At 39.9% G+C, this 26,384-nt stretch overlaps 1 protein-coding gene and 2 pseudogenes across 4 annotated transcripts in view; 2 read left to right on the top strand and 1 right to left on the bottom strand.

The window, feature by feature from the left end:
- The window catches only part of TESK2 (testis associated actin remodelling kinase 2), a 130,231-nt gene that overhangs the window by 56,343 nt on the left and 47,504 nt on the right, over window positions 1–26,384 (top strand). For all 4 annotated transcript variants that reach the window (XM_022575565.3, XM_022575564.3, XM_022575563.3 and 1 more), the window contains one exon: window positions 5,980–6,101. In XM_022575565.3, the coding sequence (XP_022431273.3) occupies window positions 5,980–6,101 (122 nt within the window). The remainder of the gene's footprint in view (window positions 1–5,979; window positions 6,102–26,384) is intronic.
- On the top strand, window positions 6,112–15,044 carry LOC149750764 (large ribosomal subunit protein uL30 pseudogene; annotated as a pseudogene).
- Window positions 20,368–22,247, bottom strand: LOC149750765 (BCL2/adenovirus E1B 19 kDa protein-interacting protein 3-like pseudogene; annotated as a pseudogene).

The following is a 26,384-nucleotide window of genomic DNA, read 5'->3' on the forward strand; positions in this document are numbered from 1 at the left end:
AGTTGTGGCTTTGTTGCCACGGACTTAGTTGCTCCACGGCATGTGGGATCTTCCTGGACCAGGACTTGAACCCGTGTCCCCTGCGTTGGCAGGCGGATTCTTAACCACTGTGTCACCAGGGAAGTCCTGTGGAAACTTTTAAAATCTGTAGAAAATTGAAAGACTAATGCAATAGACCTCTGTTAAGTCCCTTCAACTAGAATCACCAATTATTAATATTTTGTTACATTGCTTTATCTCTCTGTATTTTTTCCGGCAAACCACTTGAGAGCAAATTGCAGACATCGTGACACTTAAATACTTTAGTATGTATCTTCCAAGAATATATTCTCCTACAAAGCCATAGTATCACTATTTATACCTTAGACAATTAACCTTAATTCAGTAAAATAATTTAATATACAGTCCCTATTTAAAATTTCCCTGGGAATTCCCTGGTGGTCCAGTGGTTAGGACTCAGCACTTTTACTGTCGGGGCCTGGGTTCAATCCCTGGCTGGGAAGCTAAGATCCCACAAGCCTCAGGGCACAGCAAAAAAATTTAAAAAATAAATAAATAATTCCATTAAAAATGTTTTTTCCTGTTTGCCTCCAAAAAGTCTTTTACAGCTTTTTTGGACCCAGAATCCAATCAAGGTTTCATGCATTTCATTTCAGTTGTTATGACTATTAATCTCTTTTAATGTGGAATATTCCCCCACACTTTGTCTGAAGAGTACCATCCAGTTGTATTTTAGATATTCTGAATATGTCTAATTTTTTTCTTATAATTAGATTTGAGTTAAACATTTTGGCAAGTATAATACATTGTATCAGAAGGTTGATAATGTTGCATGTCTTACTTTCGATAATGTTGCATGTCTTACTTTCGGTAATGCTAAATAAGATCCCTTGGTTAAGTGCTAGCCGCCAGACCGCTCCATTGTAAAGGTACCTTTTCCCCTTTGTAATAAATAAACAATCTCAGGGGCATATACAGATTTGAATATTGCTATTTTTACTTAAAATTACAAGTGTACATTTTCTATATCATCTCAAACTCACCTGATATGCTAAATTCTTATGAACATGTAGTTTCTTATTTTTATTAAAAACAACACCTATTTATTTGAATGTTTACTATGTGCCAAGCACTGTGTTAAGTATGTTATACACATTATTTTGTTTATCTAACATAACAACATCATTTTATCCTCCATGTGAGACAGAGACTATTATTCTCTTCATTTTACAACAGAAGACTTCAATGAGAAGTCACTCTAATCATTTAAGTGTTAAAACTTGGATTCGGTCTGCTCATCTCCAAAGCTCGAGTACTTCACCACTTTCCTATGCTCTTCTTTAGAAAGTGGATTTGAAGACCCTGTGGTAGCATCAGATGAGTTTAAAAGTCAAGGAGAGGTAGTAATTTCCTTACCTTGGTGATCCTCTCCCTTACCCTTCGCTCCTCACATCTCCTCTTCTCTTTTCTCTCCATCTCTTCTTTCTTTTCTTCCTTACCTTCCTTCTTTTTTTTTTACCTTCCTTCTTTTATTTATAATTGTGATAAAGTATATATAACATAAAATTTACCATCCTAACCTTTTTTTTTTTTTTTTTCCGTACGTGGGCCTCTCACTGTTGTGGCCTGTCCCATTGCGGAGCACAGGCTCCGGACAGGCAGGCTCAGCGGCCATGGCTCATGGGCCCAGCCGCTCCGCGGCATGTGGGATCTTCCCGGACCGGGGCACGAACCCGTGTCCCCTGCATCGGCAGGCGGACTCTCAACCACTGCGCCACCAGGGAAGCCCCATCTTAACCATTTTTAAGTGTATAGTTCAGTTCACGTTTTTGTGCTACACTCTCCAGAACTCTTTTCATCTTGCAAAGCTGAAATTCTGTACCAATTAAACAGCTCCAAATTCCTCCCCTCCCCGCAACCCTTAGCAACCACCATTCTACATTATTTTTTTTTTTTCATTCTACATTATTTCTGTATGAGTTTGAGTACCCTAGGAACCTCATATAAGTGGAATCATACAGTATTTGTCATTTTGTGACTAACTTACTTCACGTAGCATAATATCTTCAAGGTTCATCCGTGTTGCAGCATGTGTCAGAATTTCCTTTCTTTTTAAGGCTGAATAATATTCCATTATGGTATATACCACATTTTGTTTATCTGTTCATCTGTCGATGGATGGATTGCTTTTGCCTTTTGGCTATTGTAAATAATGCTGCTATGAACTTGGGTTTACAAATATTTTTTCAAGACCCTGTTTTCAATTATTTTGGGTATATACCCAGAAGTAGAATTGCTGGATCATATGGCAATTCTATATATTAAAAAAAAAAAATTAAAGATATTTAAAGATATCAATCTCTTGGGAATCCTCTTAGTAGTAGTAACAATGATCTATGTGTAGAGGACAAACTTAGGCAGAAATAGGCCTTCCCTTTAATCTGAAAATCTAAGTAGATTTGAGGGCTAATTAATTTTCATGGTTTTGACAACTTGGAATGAAGATCCTCCTGCATTTAGGCAGGTTCCCTATATTCTGTGAACCTCTAAATTTGATGGTACTTTTTTCTTTATCACCTGTAGTCTGTTCTGTACTTTAAAAAATCTATCCAAATCTGTTAATTCTTGGAGGTGTCACTGAAGTCCCATGAAGTTTTTCCCTAAGTGCATCAACATTCATATAAATACCTCTCATGCTGTATTTGATTCTTTATTCTCTTTCTTATCTGACTAGTCATATAGCTTATTGTTTGTCCCTTTCTAGATGGTAAACTCCAGAAAATTTAAGCCAAATCTTATACTACTTTTCTGTTTGCATCCTCCCCCCAAATCTCTGCCACCAAAAAAAGAAAAACAAAGAAAAGCACCACCCCACAAAGAAATTACCTGGGTAAATAAATGATTCACTGTCCTTAGAAAGTACATTAGAAGTATCATTTAACTAACTGTTGTTGCTGTTGTTTTCACTGTGACCTTATGATGTGCCAGGCCTTCTGCAAGACAAAGACAAATACAACATAGATTCTGGTCTCAAGATGCTTTATAGCCTAGCAAGGAGGTATTTATGTACAGAACTATGTGATGAGTGGTATACTGGTGTGTTCCGAATGTTGTTCTGAGGCAGTATAAAGAGGGATACCACAAATAGTTCCTAGAGAGAGTCAAGGAAGACTTCAGAGAGGAAGGGGATATTTGAGTGTGGCCTTCAAAGATAGGTAGAATTTGAGGGGCTAAGAAGAAAGAAGAAAAATATTTTATGCAAATGAAAGACAACTACAATGTTATGGACATGTTCATCACTTGTTTAAGGTTTTTTTTTTAATACATTTATTTATTTATTTATTTATTTTTGGCTGTGTTGGGTCTTCGTTTCTGTGTGAGGGCTTTCTCTAGTTGCGGCGAGCGGGGTCCACTCACTCTTCATTGCGGTGCGCGGGCCTCTCACTGTCGCGGCCTCGCTTGTTGCGGAGCACAGGCTCCAGACGCGCAAGCTCAGTAGTTGTGGCTCACGGACCTAGTGGCTCCGCGGCATGTGGGATCTTCCCAGATCAGAGCTCGAACCTGTGTCTCCTGCATTGGCAGGCAGATTCTCAACCACTGCGCCACCAGGGAAGCCCGGAAGTAAGGTTTTTTATGATTAGTTTGAAACAGATTTTTATCCCTAAATTTCACACATTATTTTAATATTAAACTTTCTTTTATTTATATATATATTTATTTATTTGGTTGCACCGGGTCTTAGTTGCGTCAGGTGGGCTCCTTAGTTAAGGCTCCAGGGCTCCTTAGTTGCAGCTCACAGGCTCCTTAATTGCAGCACATGGGATCCTTAGTTGTGGCAGGCGAACTCTTAGTTGCAGCATGCATTTGGGATCTAGTTCCCTGACTAGGGATCGAACCCAGGGCCCCTGCATTGGGAGCGTGGAGTCTTATCCACTGTGCCACCAGGGAAGTCCCAATATTAAACTTTCTTAAAAGCAGACTTTTTAAAAAAAAAACCTCAGTGATAGTTTTCAGATGATGAAAAAAAAAAAAAAGGAGTGAGTTTCAGAATGGAGAGCCCTTATTACAACACAGATGTTTTCTGTAAATAGAGTTGGAAAAATACTGTCAGTGTGTTCTTTGTATATAAATGTCTCTTTTAACTTATCCATGCAGGATCTGAAAAGGAAAGCCACTTCTCTTTCATCAATCACGAGGTACATGACAACAGAATCATTGATGCACTAGGAAGAGAGTTGGGTTCCAAATCTCACTAAGTGATCTAGAAGAGGGGAGAGACAGCCAGTGTTCTGCCTCAGTTCTTCTGTTCAGGGTTCCTGTGGCTCTGAGTGTTTTGCTTCTTCCTTCCCCTTCTTATGTCTGGCTACTCTGAAGCATTGTTTCTTTGAATTTTAAGATAAGCTGTGATGTCTGTTCTATATTAACACTAAACTTCTGGGGCTATTGTCATGTCAAAGAATTTCTGGAGATTGAAGAATTAAGTAGATTGTCATGATTTCTACTGGAATTTCCACTTGGTCAACTGGAAATAATATACTGAAACAGTACTCTGAAAGTCCATACGATGATGACATTTTTGCATAGCAAGTCCCTGTTGTGCATGAGCTGAAGTGAATTTTTTTTTAATCATTCTTTTTTTTTTAAATTTATTTTATTTTTGGCTGAGTTGGGTCTTCGTTGTTGCGCACAGGCTTTCTCTAGTTGCGGCAAGCGGGGGCTACTTTTTGTTGCCGTGTGCAGGCTTCTCATTGCGGTGGCTTCTCTTGTTGTGGAGCACAGGCTCTAGGCACGTGGGCTTCCGTAGTTGTGGCACGTGGGCTCAGTAGTTGTGGCTTGCGGGCTGTAGAGCGCAGGCTCAGTAGTTGTGGCGCACGGGCTTAGTTGCTCTGCGGCATGTGGGATCTTCCTGGACCAGGGCTCGAACCCGTGTCCCCTGCATTGGCAGGTGGATTCTTAATCACTGCTCCACCAGGGAAACCCTGAAATGAATTTTTTTTAAACAGAAAGTAATGAGGTCCTTGGTACTTAATAACTTTTCTACTGCCTCATTCATAATTCAGTAGGAAACACATATCTAAGTGAATAATTGAGCTTTTTTTGGGTAAGGCAAAATATTTTCTCTGATAGTCTCATTTTGCTACTACTGACACCACATTTAGAGGCTGAAAACATAGTTAATTTTCTTGCAAGTATTGTGTTTCTTTTTAAACCTGTTGAGTGTGCATTGAAATTATAAAATAATATTTTTATATGTAAAATAGATTGAATCTACAGAGAATGAATGTTTTAGAAGTAGACTTTGCTCTGTGCATATGGGTAATAGTGTGAGTGGTGTGGCTCATGTTTTTATATCTGACTTGAGTGTGTGTAAATAATTATAAGGTACTTTGTGTTGGGTTACTACAGTATTAGCTCCAAAGGATTCACTGCCTTCTTTCTATATTTAACATGCAATACGTTTTTTTCTTATAGATATACATTTTATGGTGCTTGGGGGAGATTTTGAGGACGTGGGTTTAGTGTCCTATAAAGACAGTTTTATAGTTCATTATATGTTATATAAGGCTTATGCATGAATCTTTTCTGTGCACAATTAAAATTCCACAAAAGAGACTTTTTCCTTTCAGTTTGCTAAGACTCAGCAATGTTGGCCTTAAGAAACCAGCCTAATAAATTTTCCCCATTTTTTCCTAAGGTTTTTTTTTTTTTATTTTAAAGACATGATTTCTTGAGGTATTATTAACAATGTGTTTCTAGCCAGTTTAATGTGAAACAGTTTTGGTCTTCGATGGAATAAATCTTTGTTAATGGAAGTGAGACCCTAATGTAATCAGAGTTTATAGAAAAACATCCCTTACCATGTCTATTTTATCTAAATTGGCAGTAAAACATCTTGGCATGTTCTACACGTGGAGGCTTTGACCTCATTATATAGCTGCCACCCTTGAGCCTCTTTTTTTGTCCCATTTTATTTTCTAGGTGCGCCACCGAGCTTCTGGCCAGGTGATGGCTCTTAAGATGAACACGTTGAGCAGTAACCGTGCAAACATGCTGAAAGAAGTGCAGCTCATGAATAGACTCTCCCATCCCAACATCCTTAGGTAATGGCTTTTCCTTCCTTCTGGGGATCAGTGAGAAAGCTGAAACATTATTGGAGACTTGTTAGAATAGTATTAAAAGCTGAAAAGAGGGATTCAAGATTTCATGCTAAATCTGTCTTGCTGGGATTTAGCTGTGCTCTAGGTCTTTTTCTAGCTACTGAGACTTAATTTTCTGGTAATTAACTGCATTTAATAGGGCAACTTGGGACTTCCCTGGTGGTCCAGTGGCTAAGACTCCCCACTCCTAATGCAGGGCACCTGGGTTTGATCCCTGGTCAGGGAACTAGATCCCACATGCCGCAACTAACAGTTCGCATGTCACAGCTAAAAATCCCGCATGCCGCAACTAAAAGATACCGCGTGCCGCAACTAAGACCCAGCGCAGCCAGATAAACAAACAAATAAATAAATAAAATATTAAAAAAAAAAAGCAACTTCCTTATGTCTCTCAAATTGCTTTACTCTTAGTAGCAGCTCATTAGAACTGTTGTTACCTATTGCTGAATTGGTAATTTATTCAAGAGAGATGATTTTAGTGGTTATTTAATTTTCTTAAATTGGTTTAGGAGGAATCATAATTAAATCAGTGAAAATAAAAATAAAATTATGCCCCCAGGCTATCTACTCTTAACTGTTAGCACTCACTTGAGGAGACATAGTTTACCTTTTTAAAGGAGAATTATTTGTATGTATAATAAGGTTATATAATCATTACTTTCTAGTAATTAGTACAGTCAGCTCTCCACATCAGCAGGTTCTGCATCCACAGATTCAACCAATCACAGCCTGAAAATATTTGGGAAAAAAATTCCAGAAAGTTCCAAAAAGCAATACTTGAATTTGCTGTGCCTAGCAACTGTTTACATAGCATTTACATTGTATTTACAACTATTTATATAACACTTACATTGTATTAGGTATTGTAAGTAATCTAGAGATGATTTAAAGTATATGGGAGTATATGCATGTGTGTAGTTATATGTGAATACTATGCCTTTTTATATAAGGAACTTGGGCATCTGTGGATTTTGGTATCCTCACAGGGTAGGGGGTGGGGTGGTCCTAGAACCAATGCCCTGCAGATACCAAGGGGTTACTGTATATGAATCTTTCTCACTCTATCTTGACTTTTTCTAAAAAATAAATTTATTTATTTATTTTTGGCTGCATTGGGTCTTCTTTGCCGTGCACGGGCTTTCTCTAGTTGTGGCAAGTGGGGGCTACTCTTCGTTGCGGTGCGCGGGCTTCTCTTGGCAGTGGCTTCTCTTGTTGCGGAGCACGGGCTCCAGGCATGCAGGCTCTAGAGCGCAGGCTCAGTAGTTGTGGCGCAAGGGCTTAGTTGCTCCGCGGCATGTGGGATCTTCCCAGACCCCGGCTCTAACCTGTGTCCCCTGCATTGGCAGGAGGATTCCTAACCATTGCGCCACCAGGTAAGTCCCTATCTTGACTTTTTTTTTTTTTTGCGGTACGCGGGCCTCTCACTGTCGTGGCCTCTCCCGCCACGGAGCACAGGCTCCGGACGCTCAGGTTCAGCGGCCATGGCCCATGGGCCCAGCCGCTCCGCGGCATGTGGGATCCTCCCGGACCGGGGCACAAACCCGTGTCCCCTGCATCGGCAGGCGGACTCTCAACCACTGCGCCACCAGGGAAGCCCCCTGTCTTGACTTTTTAGTGAGGTGAGTATATTTCTAAATGAAACCAAATAAGAAAATTTAAGTCAATATATTATTAAAGTAGGGCATATGTGTAAGAGTTGGAAGAGTTAAAAGTGCAATTTACTTAGGGTTGTTTAAGGCTAATATTTATATTGGACTAAAGAGCAATCATATAACTTAAGTATGACTTACATGTGTGGTCAGTGGTAGAAAATTATGGAATTAGATTATACTGATTAATTGAAACTTTATACCTTTGTATAGAATTATTGGCTTCCTAGTCCACTACAAAAACGTTCAGCCAGTAATTTTATTTATTTATTTAAAAAATAAATTTATTTTATTTATTTTTGGCTGTGTTGGGTCCTCATTGCTGTGCGTGGGCCTTCTATAGTTGTGGTGAGCTGGGGCTACTCTTTGTTTCGGTGTGTAGGCTTCTCATTGCGGTGGCTTCTCTTGTTGCGGAGCATGGGCTCTAGGCACGTGGGCTTCAGTAGTTGTGGTGCACAGGCTCAGTAGTTGTGGTTTGCGGGCTCTATAGAGTGCAGGCTCAGTAGTTGTGGTGCACGGGCTTAGTTGCTCCGTGGCATGTGGGATCTTTCCGGAGCAGGGATCGAACCCGTGTCGCCTGCATTGGCAGGCAGATTCTTAACCACTGTGCCACTGGGGAAGTCCCAGTAATTTTATTATGACTTTTTTCCCTACCAACAAATCAGATTAACAATTTTTTGAGCATCTAGTATATGCCTGGTGATGTCAGACATCAAAAAGGTATACGTAAAATGGAATGTCTGCTAGCAAGGAATTGGCACTCCAATTGGAGATCTAGGACTTACATACATGAAAAGAGAACTAATAAAATCAGCCAGGACGCTACCACTTGGGTAAACTCTTAGTCATATAGAATTTCAAAGGAGTCGGAGATCATATTAGCTTGGCAGAGTCAGCAAAGCTTTCTTGGAGGAGGTTGACTCAACCTGGAACTTGAATTTTTTTGAAGATTTATTATTTTATTTTATTTTTGGCTGCATCAGGTCTTAGTTGCAGCACGTGGGATCTTCCTTGCAGCTCATGGGCTTCTCTCTAGTTGTGGTGCACAGGCTCCAGGACGCGTGGGCTCTGTAGTTGTGGTGCGCGGGTTCCAGAGCACGTGGGTTCTGTAGTTTGCGGCACGCAGGCTCTCTAGTTGAGGCACGCGAGCACAGTAGTTGTGGCGCACGGGCTTAGTTGCCCCGTGGCATGTGGTATCTTAGTTCCCTGACCAGGGATCGAACCCTCATCCCCTGCATTGTAAGGCGGATTCTTTTTTGTTGTTTATTTTAAAGACTAAGATTTAGTTTCAGTTTAAGGAGAACACTTATTTTATTTTTTTGGCTGCATAGGGTCTTCGTTGCTGCACGCGGGCTTTCTCTAGTTGCAGCGAGCAGGGGCTACTCTTCGTTGTGGTGTGCCGGATTCTCATTGTGGTGGCTTATCTTGCTGCAGAGCACAGGCTGTTGGCGCACGGGCTTCAGTAGTTGTGGCACACGGGCTCTAGAGCGCAGGCTCAGTAGTTGTGGTGCATGGGCTTAGTTGCTCCGCGGCATGTGGGATCTTCCCAGACCAGGGCTCGAACCTGTGTCCCCTGCATTGGCAGGCAGATTCTTAACCACTGCATGCCCAGGAAAGTCCCAAGGCGGATTCTTTACCACTGGACCACCAGGGAAGTCCCTGGAACTTGAATTTTAATAGGATTTTAGAAGATAGGTAAGGAACTCAGAAAGGAGCAAAATAATAATAAATAAAGCACAGAGGCAAAAGCGCAAAGCTTTTTGAGGAGTCAGTGAATTAAAAACTCATTTGGTTATGGAGGGTGCGGGCGAGGAGAAAAATAATGTTCCTGCTGTGCCAGAAACCCTTAAGAAAAAGTAAAGGAATTTTGCAGAGCTGAAGACCAAGTGCCTGGGGAAAAAGTTTGCCCAAAAGATGCTTCAAAAGGCAAGGATGAAGCTTGTCTATGAAGAAGCTAAGCGCTATCACTAAGAGTATAGGCAGATGTACAGAACTGAGATTCTAATGGCTAGGATGGTAAGAAAAGCTGGCAACTTCTATGTACCTGTGGAACCCAAATTGGCATCTGTCATCAGGATCAGAGGTATCAGTGGTGTGAGCCCAAAGGTCTGAAAGATGTTACAGCTCCTTACCTTTGCCAGGTCTTCAATGGCACCTTTGTTAAGATCAACAAAGCTCCATTTAACATGCTGAGGACTGTGGAACCATATATTTAGTGGGGATAACTGAACCTGAACTCAATAAATGAATTCAGGTGTGGTTATGGCAAAATCAACAAGAAGCAAATTGCCCTGACAGATAATACACTGATTGCCTGATCTCTTGGTAAATATGGCATTATCTACATGGAGGATCCTATTTATGAGACCTATACCATTGGAAAATGCTTCAAAGAAGCAAACAACTTCCTGTGACCCTTCAAATTATCTTCTCCGTGAGGTGGAATGAAGAAAATGACCACCCATTTTGTAGAAGGTGGAGTTGCTGGCAACAGGGAGGACCAGATTAACAGCTTGTTAGGAGGATGAACTAAGATACCTATGATGATTATTTTTGTGATCTGGTCAGTTAATTAACAATGACTGCTTTCAGATTGAAAAAAAATTTTTTTTGGACTAATAATAACAATGAGAAAACCACCATTTCTTGAAGTCTTTGTCGTATGCTGCATGCTTTACCTATTAAAAGATTTAATCTTCACAACGATTCTCCATTGAAGAAACTGAGGCCAAGAGATTATGTGTTGGCTGAGGTCTGTGACTCTGAGGTCTGGGCTCTTTCTACCATGCTTCTAGAAGAACTCTTTCTATCATGCCTCTCCTAGAGGATTTGATGGGATAGTACTGGTAGATAAACGTGGAAAGGTAGAATTGGGCCAGACTATTCAGAAATGTTTTGCATAAAGCCAAGAATATTTTATTTTATGCTTTGTGTATTGGATTCTGAGCAGGGACTAGATGACAGAGGGTAACTGGTGGCAAATGTGGAATGGTATAGTGTTGGGGAGACTGGTAACCAAGAGATCAGTTAGGGGGCATCTACAATGTTTGAGAGTGAGATGGTTGAGTCCTGATTTGATGTTCTGCTTAGGAATTTTTTTAAAAAATAAATTTATTTATTTACTTTTGGCTGCGTTGGGTCTTCGTTTCTGCACACAGGCTTTCTCTAGTTGTGGCGAGCAGGGGCTACTCTTCGTTGCAGTGCATAGGCTTCTCATTTTGGTGGCTTCTCTTGTTGTGGAGCACGGGCTCTAGGCATGTGGGCTTCCGTAGTTGTGGCACATAGGCTCAGTAGTTGTGGCTTGCGGGTTCTAGAGCATAGGCTCAGTAGTTGTGGTGCATGGGCTTAGTTGCTCTGCGGCATGTGGGATCTTCCTGGACCAGGGTTCAAACCCGTGTCCCCTGCCAATCTTTTTTATTCACCACTTCTTTTTTTTATTCTCTTCACTATGAACTTGACTGGTGATTGCATGGGAAGATTGACTTTAAACAAATTTTATTCCATGACAGCAAAACTTAAAAATATAGTTGTTATAGGGACTTCCCTTGTGATCCAGTGGTTAAGACTTTGCCTTCCAGTGCAGGGGGTGCAGGTTCGATCCCTGGTCGGGGAGGTAAGATCCCACATGCCTCGTGGCCAAAAAACCAAAATATGAAACAGAAGCAATATTTAACAAATTCATTAAAGACTTTAAAAATGGTCCACATCAAAAAAATCTAAAAAAAAATAAAAATATAATTGTTATATAAGAAGTAGAATAGTATAATGATTAAAAACAGAGGCTCTAGATTCTAGATTAAGCTGCCTGGATTCAAATTGTGGATCTTGGGAAAGTTACTTAACCTCTGAGATCCTTAGTTTTCCCATCTATAATGAGGTAAATTACAGTAAATCCCTCATAGAGTTGTTACTGAGGATTAATTTAGTCCATATAAAGCACCTGGCTTGTATTAAGTGCCCAGTAAATGTTAGCTATTATTATTAGTTTCTTTTCCTCTGGCTAGTTTTTTAAATGTCTCATTGCATCCCGTCTGTTTTTTATCATTCATTCACTCACCAAGCATTTGTTGAGGGTCTGCTGCTGTTTTTTGTCTTTTTAAAAAAAATTTATTCATTTATTTATTTTGGCTGCCCTGGATCTTAGTTGCGGCACTCAGGATCTTCATTGCGGCATACGGGGTCTGTTTTTTTTTTCAGCATGCATGAGGGATCTAGTTCCCTGACCAGGGATCGAACCCGGGCCCCCTGCATTGGGAGTGCAGAGTCTTACCCGTGGACCACCAGGGAGGTCCCTGCAGCTGTTTTTAATACATTCAAGGGTTTTCTGCTAGAGTAATGCTGTTGAATAGAATAGAACTTTCTGAAATGATGGAAATGTTCTTTATCTGTGCTGTCCAATAGCCACATGTGGCTAATGAGCATTGACATGTGGCTAGTACAAACAACGAACTAAATTTAAATTACCCCATGAAGCTTAGTGGCTACTATATTGGACATCCTGGCCTACAATCCATGTACATCTTTGCTCTTGTTTCACTAAATATATATGTATTTCAGCCTAGAAACGTGGTGGTGTGATGAATACCATTCCTATTCTGATGTCACCTTGATCTACTTTCTTAGCCTATCTCTTTTGCTCAGGAATGACACACCGTTCCCTTTTATATAAAAAATCATATTCTTTGCTGTCAGCTAAGTTTTCTAATATGTAAAAGGTAGTGTTAATTCTATCTTGATCTTTACAGTAAACCAACAAATGAGATAATGTACATAAAGCCTATGGATCTGTTATAATCCACAGTAAGCATGAAAATTATTATGATTATTGTTAACCATGGTGGGTTTGCACTCTGATGGTGACTTTTTTGTTCTGCATAAGCCATCTGTCTCAAATATAGTGCAGTTAAAAGCATGGACATGGATTACCTTTTTAAAGAAGTTCTAGTTGTTTATATCTTTCATGTTTTTGTGTCTTTACTTTCAATGTATATTTTGAATACAACAAAAGGAAATTATCCTACTAGGGGCCTAGAGCAAGCAGAGTCCTCTTGGCTTTTGTTACCCAGAGGAGTACTATAGCAGTAGAAGCATTTTTTATACTTCCCTAGGATGCCTTAAATATCAAACTATGCATAAATATGTTCCAGTCTCAAAATTCTTAGAATTTTTATTTCCTAAATGCTTTTCAAGTTGTCTTAGAAATTTATTGTTAATACTTTATATTTTTTATAATTCAATTTTTTTGTTACTGTTTGTTAGTATGGCTCTTAGTCTATTTTCAAGCTGTTAGTATAGGTTAGTTAGTTTTTATAGGTGCAAAAGCTGAGGCAGAAGTATGAACCAAAGTTTTCCCTCATATTGAGATTATGAGATTTAAATTGGGACGAATCCATCTCTTGGAACCCTAGGATTTTCACAGATATGCCTCCTCAGGGGCTTGACCCCAGGAGGGAGGTTGCTGAGCAGCTGAGGCTTTCGGTTTCCATTTTTGCTTCATCCAGCCAGAGTAACTTCACTTTGTATCTGTTTTATATTGAACTTTCATATAAGAATTTTGAAGAAAAGGTCTCCACTTAAAACAAAGAAAACGTTGAAAATTGCTGCATTAGTGATTTTGAAGGCCTACTTGGGAAAAAAGGGTATCTGTATGACCTGCCAGATGGTGGGCATCTAATCCTCTGGGCATGGCTTGGTCCTCTGCTGGCACAGCTATTTTGTGCCCAGCAGGAGTGAGTGAGCTGAATTTTTGCAGTTTTATTTCTCTCTTTTTCTTGACCCCAACCTCCCTACTTCCTCTTTTCCTTTTATCTTTCTCCCTTCTAAGATTTCTAGTTGGAAGGAAAGGAGTGGGCCTGACGAGTCATAGAGGCAAGTAGGTGTGTATATTTTGTTTGTGTGTATGTATTTTTTTTAATACATGGATACAGTTAAGATTGGTTGTTTTATCATCAGTTGCTCTAATTTATCAGTTTAAAAAAAAGAACAATGAAGTGCTTTGTTGAGTGCAGGGACTGATAGTTTGGGCCTCTTGTGAATAAGGTTGTTTATGCCAGGAAGTCTTACGCTCAAGATCTGTAACCCAATACCATGCCTTGCTCACTTCCACTCCCCAATGGCCTTTTTGAGGACCTGTACCAAGATTTGTTCTCATACCTCTTTGTTATTCTTCATGCCATGAGAAATTTAATATTTCTTTTAGACTCCTTGTTCACATTCTCATGCTTACTTTTCTTTAGGCCACATTCTGAATTTATTTTCCTATCTACCAATTTTTTTCAGAATTGTTTTAGCTCCCCTTCAGAATCCATTTGCAACAATATGATTGCCATTTTGTTAAAATAAAGAATATGCTTTCAAATAACCAAATATTTGTTTGGAGCTACTCAGTCCAGCCCTGTGCTAGGTAATATCATGGTGAATAGAAGAGAAGTAGAGGGCTGTCTCCCAGACAGTCTCCTGAGGAAGCAAACTGTACATCTAGGAAACAGATTAATATCCGCTAATGCTATGAGGATACGGCAGGGTATTTTCCCAATCTCAGTTATTAAGAGAGCACTCTTTCCAGTTACCCATTATGAAAATCCCAAAGTCATCTTTGGTTATTTCTTTTATTCCTTGCTTCTAATCAGAAGCTAAGCTCTTGATTCTAAATCTTCAAAGACTTTTGCATCTGTTCCTTCCTTTATGCATCTGTCAATTCAGTCCTCTTCACTTTTGCCTGGAGTGAGTTATTTTTCCTATCTTTTTGCCCACCTTTCACTCTTCCTGATACATAGCTCTAATTGTATAGCTTATTTCTTAAAAACCTTTTGTGGCTCCCCTTTATTTCAGAATTGAGTCAAAAATTCTTTAGGCTGACAGCTAATGTCTGACCTGTTTTTCCAGCCTTATCTTCAACTACTCCTCTTATGCATTTAACACCACTCCATGATTTCCTAATTGTGTTCTCTTGGACAAGTTATTTGACCTCTGGGCTTTGGTTTCTCCTTTTGTTAAAAGAGGAGAATGGACCAGGTTAGAAATCACATTGAGTTAATGTTGAATAATTTTTATTTTATTTTATGTTAAAATATTTATTTATTCATTTGGATGCGCTGGGTCTTAGTTATGGCACGTGGGATCTTTGTTGCTGCATGTGGACTCTTAGTTGCGGCATGCAGTCTCAGTTGCAACATGCATGTGGGATCTAGTTCTCTGACCAGGGATTGAACCCGGGCCCCCTGCATTGGAAGCACAGAGTCTTAACCACTGGACCACCAGAGAAGTCCTTGAATAATTTTTAAATGATCAGGTTTGAAAAATATATTATCTCAGAGTATATGTGTGTGTGTGTGTGTGCGCGTGCGCATGTCTGTGTGTGTGCTGTTCAGAATAAATGGGAAGCATTTAAAAATGATGGATTGGGACTTCCCTGGTGGTCCAGTGGTTAAGACTCTGTGCTTCCAATGCAGGGGGCCCGGGTTCAATCCCTGGTCAGAGAACTAGATCCCACATGCCGCAACTAAAAGATTCCACATGTTGCAACTAAAAGATCCCATGTGTTGCAACGAAGATCCCATATGCCTTAACTAAGACCTGGCTCAGCCAAATAAATAAATTTTTAAAAAGTATTTTAAATAGGGCTTCCCTGGTGGCGCAGTGGTTGAGAGTCTGCCTGCCGATGCAGGGGACATGGGTTCGTGCCCCGGTCTGGGAAGATACCACATACCGTGGAGCGGCTGGGCCCGTGAGCCATGGCTGCTGAGCCTGCGCGTCCAGAGCCTGTGCTCCGCAACGGGAGAGGCCACAACAGTGAGAGGCCCGCGTACCGGAAAAAAAAAAAAAAAAAAAGGTATTTTAAATAAATAAATAAAAATGATGGATTAAAGTGCATCATTTTGATTTTATCATTGTAATCCTAGTGAGTAACTAGGTGAAAGAGTGTCAATATAGCCCTCAAAGCAAATTTTATAATACTAGCATATTGGTAAGGGGGGGTCTTAATATTGTTTTCTCTTCTCTGTACTAAAGTAGAAAGTCTAATGACTTAGGAATTGAGTCTAAGTTCTAATTTCATATAACCAGAAAGTTTCTGTAAATTAAAATGTGGAATAAGCTTCAGTACTGTTTATGTCATCACCTGTGGAGAGTGAAGTAGTACAACCCCAGAAAGAAGGTAATTTTAAAAAAATTTATTGAGATATAATTGACACATAATGGAAGATGATTTTTAATATAAACAATGGCTACCGTTTATTGAGTATGTATTATGGACCCCCGTTGATCGTTTTCCTACCCCGCCCCCATATTTTACTTTCTAGACCTCTCCCATCTCAGCAAATGGAATTGCCATTCATCTATTATTTAGGCCAAAAACCTAGGTGTCATCCTTAATATCTTTCCTTTACACCCTACCTCAAACCTTCAGGTAGTTTAGCATTATCTTTAAAATATGCCCTGTCTGCCTACTACTTACTACCTCCACAAGCCAGCATCCTAGTTCAGTTCCCCTCTTGCCCCATGGTAGCCAGATTGAACTTTAAAAAGGTAAATCAGATCATACCATCCCCCACTGCTGAATTTCCTTCTGTGACTTTTTGTCACCCTTCAAATGAAATCTAAACTCTGGGCTTTGATGTACAAGGCCTTAATTTGTCCTGCCTGCCTCTCTGACCTTATTTCTGATCACTCTTCCTGTAGCTTACACCATCCTAACCACCACCCTTACTGACCTTTTTGTTTCTCAAATACACCAACCTCTTTCCTACTTCAGAGTCTTTGTACTTTCTTTTCCCATTTCCTATAGTAATGTCTTTATCCCAGAATTATTTGGCATGCTTCTTCTGAGATATCCCCTCCTCATAGAGACTTTTGTTGACTAGCCTGTCTAAAATAGCCATCCAATATCACTATTTATCCCCTCATTCTGCTTTGTCTTTATAGTTCTTATCATCTTTGAAAATATTTATTCATTTGTTTACTTATTGTTTATAGCCTCCAGGGTAGGGTGAGCTCCCTGAGGGTAGAACTTTATAATGTTCACCACTGTATTGGGTTAGCTAAAAAGTTTGTTTGGGTTTTTCCGTAACATCCTATGGAAAACCCGAATGAACTTTTTAGCCAACCCATTATTTCCAGTGCCTATAAAATAGTATCTATAGAAGCAGGTACTCCATAGAAGCAAGCCAGTTTGCATCACAGAAACCTACAAAACTTAGAGTTCACCTCTGGATCTGAAGGTGGATGTCAGGCTTGGGCTGAAAATAGGAGGACTATTGAAAGTCTTTTCGGGGATAACTGGGCCTAAAAGTCACCATCCCCATTCTTTGCAACAATCAGTTAAGTCTCACCCACCCCGACAAGAGATGAATTTTTATTTTGGGGAAAAAATTGAACGAGAATGTTAGAATGCTTACCGACCTTCATACTAGGTAAGCATCTAAAATGACAGCAGATGGGAAAGGAACGTTATACTGAGAAGAGGGAGGTGAAGGGATTGTCTGCATACTGAATGGTGAGGCTCTTGAGACTTCTAGTCCTCTTCTATCACGTGGCTCTTAAGCAGGTAGGAATCACCTGCCTCCCACCCACACCCCCACCACCTGCCAGGAAATTGGTGGATTTGGAGAAATTGAAGAGCCCCAAGTAAAAGAAGAAAACTTTAAAATGTAACTACCAAAAAACCTTCTAATTACTATCTTCTAAATATATATCCTTCCAGGAGAGGTTAGAGAAGGAGCTGCATCAATGAAACAAGAATGGTATACTGTAAAATAGGAATAATTAGAGAACCACAAAGATTCTTGGAAAATTTAAAATATAATTATTTATTTATATATGGTTCTATATGATTATTTAGTTATGGTTTTATTTAAACCATTTGACTAGAAGGCCAAGGAGATAAAGTTGAGGAAATCATCCATTAATGGAGAAAAACCAAAGATGGAAAATAAGAGAGAAAAGATAAGAAAATTAAAGGATCAATCTAGGAAGTCTGTTTTTGACTAATACAAAAACATTTTCTACAACTGAAGAGCATGAACTTCCAAAGTGAAAGGTCCTACCAAGTGCCCAGCACAATGAATGATAAAAAAGACCCACCCCAGAGCATATGATTATGAAATTTTAGAATATGGGCAATAAAAATAAAATTCTAAGCACTTCTATGGGTGGGGGGGAATGAGATGCCATATAAAAGACTGAAAATTAAAATGGTATAAATTAAAATGGTATCAGACTTCTCAACACCAGCTCTGGAAGCTCTACCGATGGAACAATGCTTTCTGAGAGAAAATTATTTCCTACTTAGAATTCTATATCCAGTCAAACTACCAGTCAGGCATGAGAGTAAAGACATTTTCAGACATGCAACATTTTGAAAACTTTGCCCTTGCAAAAGCTTTTCTTTTGAAGCTTCTGGGGGATGTATCCCATCAAAAACAAGGGGGTAAACAAAACAATTAGGTAAAAATAAAAAGGAAGGTGTAAGATCTGGAAAGAAGGGTGATAGCAAGACCCAGGGTGACTGCTGGATAACAGTCTAGAGAATAAGCAGTCCAAACTGGAGTGGGAGGATCAAGAACTCTAGGAGAAATATTGGGGAGTGGAGTTTAAGGAAAGAATTCATGGATTTCCAGATGTGTTTGACATGGTGGACATTCATATTCAGAAGAATTTTACAATTCTGTTGGAGACTTTGGGAAGAATTAATGGTAGGCATATAGTAACTAAGCAAATGAAAAATTAGGCAAAACATTAAAAATTGTGCAAGAAATAAAATGTATTCATAATATATTACTTGGCTTAGTAGTGATTATAATCAGTCATAATAATGCAAATGCTGAGTTTTTGTTCCTCCTAAATATTGATTTTACCCAAAATTGTCTTTTACCCAGTATTTGGAAGGAAGTAATTTAAGAGGGTGGAACCCTCAGCTTCCACACTGGAAAGTCAGTAGAAGGTCAGAAATAGCAGTATAAGTATGTTAGCTAGAGCTGTGTTGGTAAATAGAAGAAACAGTAAAAGAATTGTTACTTACTCAGGGGAGTAGGATTCAGTGGTGATATGGGCAGCCCTGGGTTCTATTTTCATTATATACCTATTTGAAGCTTTGTAAATTATAACTGAGGAAAATTAAGTTAGGAGGCAATTGCAGTCATCTAGAGAGAGCTTGGACTATGGGTAGCAGTGTAGGTGGAAAGAAGTAATTGGATTCTGGATATTTTTGAAAGTAGAGGCAATAGAATTTCCTAATGGATTGGGTGTGGGATATTAGCACAAGGAAGCAGGAATCTAGAATGACTATTATTTAGGTTTTTGACTTGAATGACTGGGAGAATTGAATTGCCAGTAACTACATTGGGGAAGACTGAATAGGGGACAGGTTTGGGGATGGGAGATCAGGAGATATCAAGTTGACAGTTGGGTAAACAAGTCTGGAATTCAGAGGAGAGGTTCAGGATGGTTGTGTCTCTTAGTAGTTAGGGGACCTTAGGTAAGTTATATAACCTCTGTAATCTCAGTTTTCTCATCTGTGAAGTAGAGAATAATAATAGTACTACTGTACCAGGTTGATGGTGATGCCGAAAACTTGGCCTCTCTGCACTGGTGCCAAATCGAATCTCGGAGACAGAGTTTTGGGTGAAGTGAAAAGGAATAGCTTTATTGCTTTGCCAGGCAAAGGGGGACATAGCAGGCTTGTGCCCTGAAAAACTGTGTGTCCCAACCTGGGGAGATTTGATGAGGAGTTTTATAGCAGTGGTTCAAGGGTGGGGTTGCTGATAAGGATCAGGGTGTGTACAGGGCCTGCATGCCTTTAATCTGGCCTAGGTGGTCTCCTGATGAGCTTCTTGAAGTTAATCGAACTGTGATCTTCTCTGGAATGAAGAATGCTAAGTCTTCCATTTGTTGGGGGTTTTAGTTCTGTAGAAGAGCTCAAAGATATTGTTATGTGTATCCCTTGAGGTGGAACCAGGGCCCTGCCCCAAGGCTGCACTTTGTTTTTCTCTCTTTTTTTGGTTTAAAATAATTTTTTATTGCCCAGGGTATTTTTTCTAGTGTCTTATTTTGTTTGTTTGTTTTTGTTTTCTTTTTTAATAACTGTAAATTCAAGCTTAGAGAAGCTTGCCTTTGTCTTGAAAAACAAAACAATAAAGCTTTTATATCAATTGCTAACCTGGTCTCATTTTAAGAGAATGATGGGAGTTATCTTGCAAGAGTAAAATTTATACCATGAATGATGCAGGTCTAAGTCTGATGGTACTAAAAGGAGACAACAGCATTGTTGACAAAATTAAAAATAATCTGCTGGTGGCATTTGCAGAAAAGAAGCCCTTGCAAATATCTAAACAACAGTAAACTCTGTTAGGAAATTCTAAAGTGTTTTACGGGCCAAAAAGGGAATGAGGTTAGTAAAATGCCTCAACAGAGTTTGAAAAAAATACTGGATTTGAGAGTTACTGGAACTTGGATATGTAAAAATAGGTTGTAGGTTGGGTCATGCTTACAATGGTCTCAAGTTCAAATAAACTACTGTGACAGTACACCACTTCACAAGTCACACTCTTTCCCAGGGGCTCTTCTTTTCCCTCAGTAGGTACTGGCAGAAGGTGTGCTTAGTCATTTTCCAGTGTAGATGCCTATCCCCAAAGCCAAAACATGGGAGAGGAAGAGAGATGGAATGAACACCTTAAGAAATTCTTCAGAGAAAATCCCCCCTTTTTTCATAGCTCCACTTTTCCTCATGCTTAAGGAAATGGAATGTTTAGGGTGCCTGAAGTGGAACTCCTTAGGTGGAACGTTTTCAGGTCTACTGAGCCAGTCAGATACCCAGTCTACGATTTTCTTCAAAGAATTCACTTCTTTCTCTTCTTCTGCAATTTCTTTTTCTGTCTGAGAGCTATGGTCCCTGCTGGTGTGCATTTCCACATCAAACATGATCTGCCCAACTTCTTGTGGGGAAGGACTATCTCAGTGAGAACTGCCTCTTGAACTACTCTGTCCAGATTCATGTTGTGCATCCAAAAGAATCTTTTCCATATCTCCATTGTGGATAGAGGATGAGGAGGGTACATGTTCTAGCCCCCCATTTTTCCCATTGCCATTGTCATTGGCCTTGCTGCTGTTCATGGGGAGCTCCACCCAGGAACTGCTGAGGCCGGCTGGTTGGGGCAGAGACTGTTCACCTTCCTCACAGTTGTTGTCTGGGGCCGGCGGCTGCTGTACTGAGACGACATTGTCGCAGCAGGACCATCTGGTTCTCAGGCAGCAACACTAGACTTTGTTTCTTTTCTTTTCTTTTTTTTAACGAATATCTTGTTTTTTTATTTTTATTTATTTTTTATATTTGGCTGCATTGGGTCTTAGTTGCGGTACATGGGCTCTCTAGTTGAGGCGTGCAGGCTTAGTTGCTCTGCGGCATGTGGGAATTTAGTTCCCCAACCAGAGATCAAACCTGTGTCCCCTGCATGATTCTTTACCACTGGACCACCGGGGAAGTCCCCTGCACTTTGTTTCTTGACTGCTCCTCCCTTGTCTCTGCATCCCCTCCCTTCCCAGATTAGCAGCTGTTTGAAAGGCTTCTGTGCCAAGGAGCCCCACAAGGTCCTGCTCGGTTTCACTGGGAGGATTAAATGAAATAACATACATAAAGAACTTATCATGGGACTTCCCTGGTGGTGCAGTGGTTAAGAATCTGCCTGACAGTGCAGAGCACACAGGTTCAAGCTCTGGTCGGGGAAGATCCCACATGCTGCTAGAGCAGCTAAGCCCGTGCGCCACAGCTACTGAGCCTGCCCTCTAGAGCCCGCACACCACAACTACTGAAGCACGTGCGCCTACAGCCGTGCTCCACAAGAGAAGCCACCTCACCACAGGGAAGAGTAGTCCCCGCTCACCGCAACTAGAGAAAGCCTGCACACAGCAACGAAGACCCAGCACAGTCAAAAATAAAGTAAATAAATTTATTTTTAAAAAAAAGAACTTATCACAATGCAAGGCACTAAATCTTAGGTGTTATTTTTATTATTGATGCTGCTATTATTATAATCATCTGAAGCATCATATAATAAGGCTGTATAGCATAAAGCTTAAGAGTTAAGGATCCAAACAACAATAAACAGATAACGTATTAAGCAAAACAAAAAGAGTTAAGGATCCAGTCCTGACTGCCATTTGCTAGTTGTGTGACCTGGGGGAAGCCACTTAATCTGTCTTCAGTTTTATCTGTAAAACGGAGGAGATAGTAGTAGTACCTATTACATAATGTCTTCATAAGGATTAAATGAGGTAGTTCCTATAAAGTATTTAGAACAGTGTCTGACACATTATAAGTGCTCAGTAAATGTTATCTACTATTATCATTATTTGTGAACTCCTTAAAGAAAGAACCATCATGTTTATTTCTATGGCCCCCACTTGATCCTCATTGCCTGGCACTGTGCTTAGTATATATGTGACAGGCCGTAAAAAAAAAAATTTAAGTGTTCTGTTTATCTATGGAGAGTACAAACCTTGCACTGAGTATTTACTTGATACCTGCCTGTTGTATTGAATTCGGGAAGAAATAAATCATTGGGAGAGTGTTTCAGAAGTATGCTCACATAATTTGAAGTTTGTGTTTATATTTTGCTATTTTGGTGTGAGTTTATGAGTAATTGTAGACTAAAGGATAAATTTGGGAAGGGAGAAGAAGCTTTTTCAGTGCTTGGGGAGACAATCTATATACTTGGATTTGTGGATTTTAGTTCTCCTGAACTTCCTGGATTTAAAAAAAGAAAAGCATTTGGGGAACATTTAAAGTCACTGCACATATATGTATTAATAGTTTTACCTTTGTCAGGAGACTTGGTATTTTGCTGCTTGCATGGCAGTTTTGAGCAATGTGGTTTAAAATTTTCTATGAAATAAAGAAAATACAGAATGAATTCATTCTTAGTCTCATTTTACTTTCAGTTGTTATTCAAGATAGAGGATATTTTTCTCTCAGAAATCTAGGATGTTTTTATATTTATTAAACTGGTTTAATATTTATAAGCAAGCAGATCTGATTTAAACTTTTTATATATTTGTATTGTTTCACTAAGAAAAAGTAAAATTTGACCATGCACTTGATTTGTCCTTTTGTTATTATATATAGTGCTATTGACATGATCTAGTGATGGCTGCGGAATGTTTATTCTGCCTTTAGCTATCTTAAAATTGGACTATAGAAACCATGGAGAGGGCTTCCCTGGTGGCGCAGTGGTTGAGAGTCCGCCTGCCCATGCAGGGGACACGGGTTTTTGCCCCGGTCCGGGGAGATCCCACATGCCGCGGAGCAGCTGGGCCCGTCCGTGAGCCATGGCCGCTGAGCCTGCGCGTCCGGAGCCTGTGCTCCACAACGGGAGAGGCCACAACAGTGACAGTGAGAGGCCCTCGTACTGGAAAAAAAAAAAAAAAACAACATGGAGAGAAAAGAGAAAGCCAGACTGAACCAGCTCTGCTTAGTGTCACCTGATGTGAGGCTCTGGTGGTTAATGTCTGTTCAGCTGAGTTTTCCTTATGAGTTTTCGTATCTATGACCTCGCACAACCAGTTTTCCATGATGTAATACCTCTAAAACACGTTTGAACTGCAGCAAGCCTTACCCAAGGATAGTACTCCTTTCTTTATGGATCTAACATTCATAGCTCTTTTGGGCCTTGAGTTCTGAGCCATTTCCCTCTCTTCTCCTTTTTGATTATTGGTAATTTTTTCTAGTCTAAGAGAGCATTGGTATCTTTGCTTTATTTGGGAGTAAGATGCAAAGCAGTTCATTTTATTTTTTTATTATTATCTTTTAATTAATTAATTAATTAATTTATTTATGGCTGCGTTCGGTCTTTGTTGCTGCACGCAGGCTTTCTCTAGTTGTGGCGAGCAGGGGCTACTCTTCATTGTGGTGCGCAAGCTTCTCATTGCGGTGGCTTCTCTTGTTGCGGAGCACAGGCTCTAGGTGCGTGGGCTTCGTTAGTTGTAGTACACGGACTCAGTAGTTGTGGCTCGCAGGCTCTAGAGCTCAGGCTTAGTAGTTGTGGCACACGGGTTTAGTTGCTCCGTGACACGTGGGATCTTCCTGGACCAGGGCTCGAACCTGTGTCCCCTGCGTTGGCAGGCGGATTCTCAACCACTGCGCCACCAGGGAAGCCCCACATTTTAATATTTTACTGTAGGTTTATTTCAGGCCTCTTAATTGTTTTTTTATCAAACTTTGGAGTCAGACATTTTTCTGGAAAGACCAGTACAGGTCAGAAGAACTCTTACAATATGGATGGTGCTTTTATTGCTCAAAGTTGGCAGTAGAAAGACTTTTAAAGCTAACCAGTAAGACTTTCATTAGTTTACAGATAGATAGTTTTTTATGAATCAAAATGAAATTATTATTGAACCACTGGCCTTTTTCTTCCATACTGATTGTCACAGAACAAAGCATAGGCTTTGGAGCCTAATAGATCCAGATTCCAGTACCTTCTGTAATCTTTGTCAAGTCACTTAAATACTCTGAACCTCATTTTCCTAGATGATAAAATGGGGGTAATTTCATCTCAGGTAGTACCTATAAAACACCTAGCACAGTTTCCAGGTATATTGTAGGTGAGCAATAAGTAGTAATTTTCTTGACAGCTTTGATACAATGGCCACAGACCTCTTACTAGGTCCTGTTATGCAGAATTGAAGAGGTCCAAGTCTGACAGTAAAGTCAGTGTTTTGTTTTTCAGAATGAAGATAGATAGATATGTTTTAGACTATAATCACACCTCTCCCTCATTCTTCTGTTTAGGTAATAAACTTTTGAGAAGGCATAACATATAAACTTTAATGTTTAACTGTGAGCTTTATACATAACTAAGAGTTCAATAAATATTTGACCCACTGGATGTAAATGCCACGAAGGAACATAATAACATTATTATTTTCCTTATGCTTGTTTAGAAAGAGTCAAATCCCAAAGTCTATCCTAGATCTTTGAGCATTATAACATAGAATAGTGACCCATAAATTTTTTTGATTATGTATTATTTGTTTTCTATGGCTGCTGTAGCAAATTGCCACAAACCTAATGGCTTAAAACAACATAAAAGTATTATCTTACAGTTCTGTAGGTCAGAAGTCTGATGGGTCTTACTGGGCTAAATTCAAGGAGGGCTATGTTCCTTTCTGGAGGCTCTAGGGGAGAATCTATTTTCTTACTTTCTTCAGCTTCTAGAGTCTGTTTTGCATTCCTTGGCTTGTAGTCCCCTTCCATCTTCAAAGCCAGCCAAGGCCAGTTAAGTCTTTTTCACATTGTATCCCTCTGATACTGACTCTTCTGCCTCCCTCTTCCACCTTTGAATACCTCTTGTGATTACATTACACCCACTTTGCTAATCCAGGATAATCTCCCTAATTTAAAGTGAGCTGATTAGCAGTCTTAATTCCATCTGCAGTTTAATTTATTCTACTTGCCTACTAACATAACATATTCACAGGTTCTAGGGATTAGAACATGGACATCTTTGGATATCTTCTGTCTTCCATAGTATCCCATTAGGAAAATATTTTTGAGCACATCCCCAGGTGCTACGATCAACCCTTATTAAATATTAGTAAAACTTAATTTCTCTTTTTCATATTAAAAAAAAAGTAAAAATTCTAATTTTCTTTCCATTCTTCAGTCTTGCTCATTCCCCAGTTTTGGAGACTGCTGGCTAATAGTAGGGCCTTGAAAGGTCCTGCCTTGGAATAAGGTTTTTTTTGGCGGCATGCGGGCCTCTCACTGTTGTGGCCTCTCCCATTGCTGAGCAACAGGCAACAGGCTCCGGACGCGCAGGCTCAGCGGCCATGGCTCACGGGCCCAGCCGCTCCGCGGCATGTGGGATCTTCCCGGACCGGGGCACGAACCCGTGTCCCCTGCATCGGCAGGCGGACTCTCAACCACTGTGCCACCAGGGAAGCCCTGGAATAAGAATTTTAACTTTTAATTGAATTCAGTAAATATTTACTGAGCAGTAACTATGAACAAGGCAGTATTTAAGGTATATATAGAGACACAAAAGCTTGTTTCTTACTCATGTTCCAGTCCAATGCATGTTGCATGGAGGTTGAAGGGGAGCTCTTTTTAACCTAGGACAGGGCCTCAGTTTCCTCTACTGGGTCTTCTGCATCTGCTGGCAGATGAAGGAATAAAGTATGGAGGACAGTGTTGAGGTTTTTAATGGGACAGGCCTGGAAATAATCACTTCTGCCCCTATACCGCTGGCCAGAACTCAGTTTTATGGTCTTAACCAACTAGGAAATGTAGTCTACTTCAGGAGGAAAAAAGGAAGTGAACAAGTAGCCATTCCCTTCCATACGTAACATCCCTGCCCTCAAGAATCCTCTGACTGAGTGGAAGAGGTGGACGTAGCTAAAACATGTAGAAGGCAGGCCTGATAAGTGTTACAATAGAAGTTTAAATGGAGTGATATGAGTGTATAGGGAAGAGAAAGATTAATTTTGATTAGAAAGGTAGACTCATTCTAGCAACAAAATGCAAGTGGAAATGGGAGAATTCAGGACATATTTAGGAGAGGCAGGTTATATAACTGAAATGTAGAGAATG

This window comes from Delphinapterus leucas, chromosome 1 (assembly GCF_059928025.1).
Source record: "Delphinapterus leucas isolate spDelLeu-1000000601 "Yukka" chromosome 1, BTC_Dleu_Yukka2, whole genome shotgun sequence".
Lineage (NCBI taxonomy): Eukaryota > Metazoa > Chordata > Mammalia > Artiodactyla > Monodontidae > Delphinapterus > Delphinapterus leucas.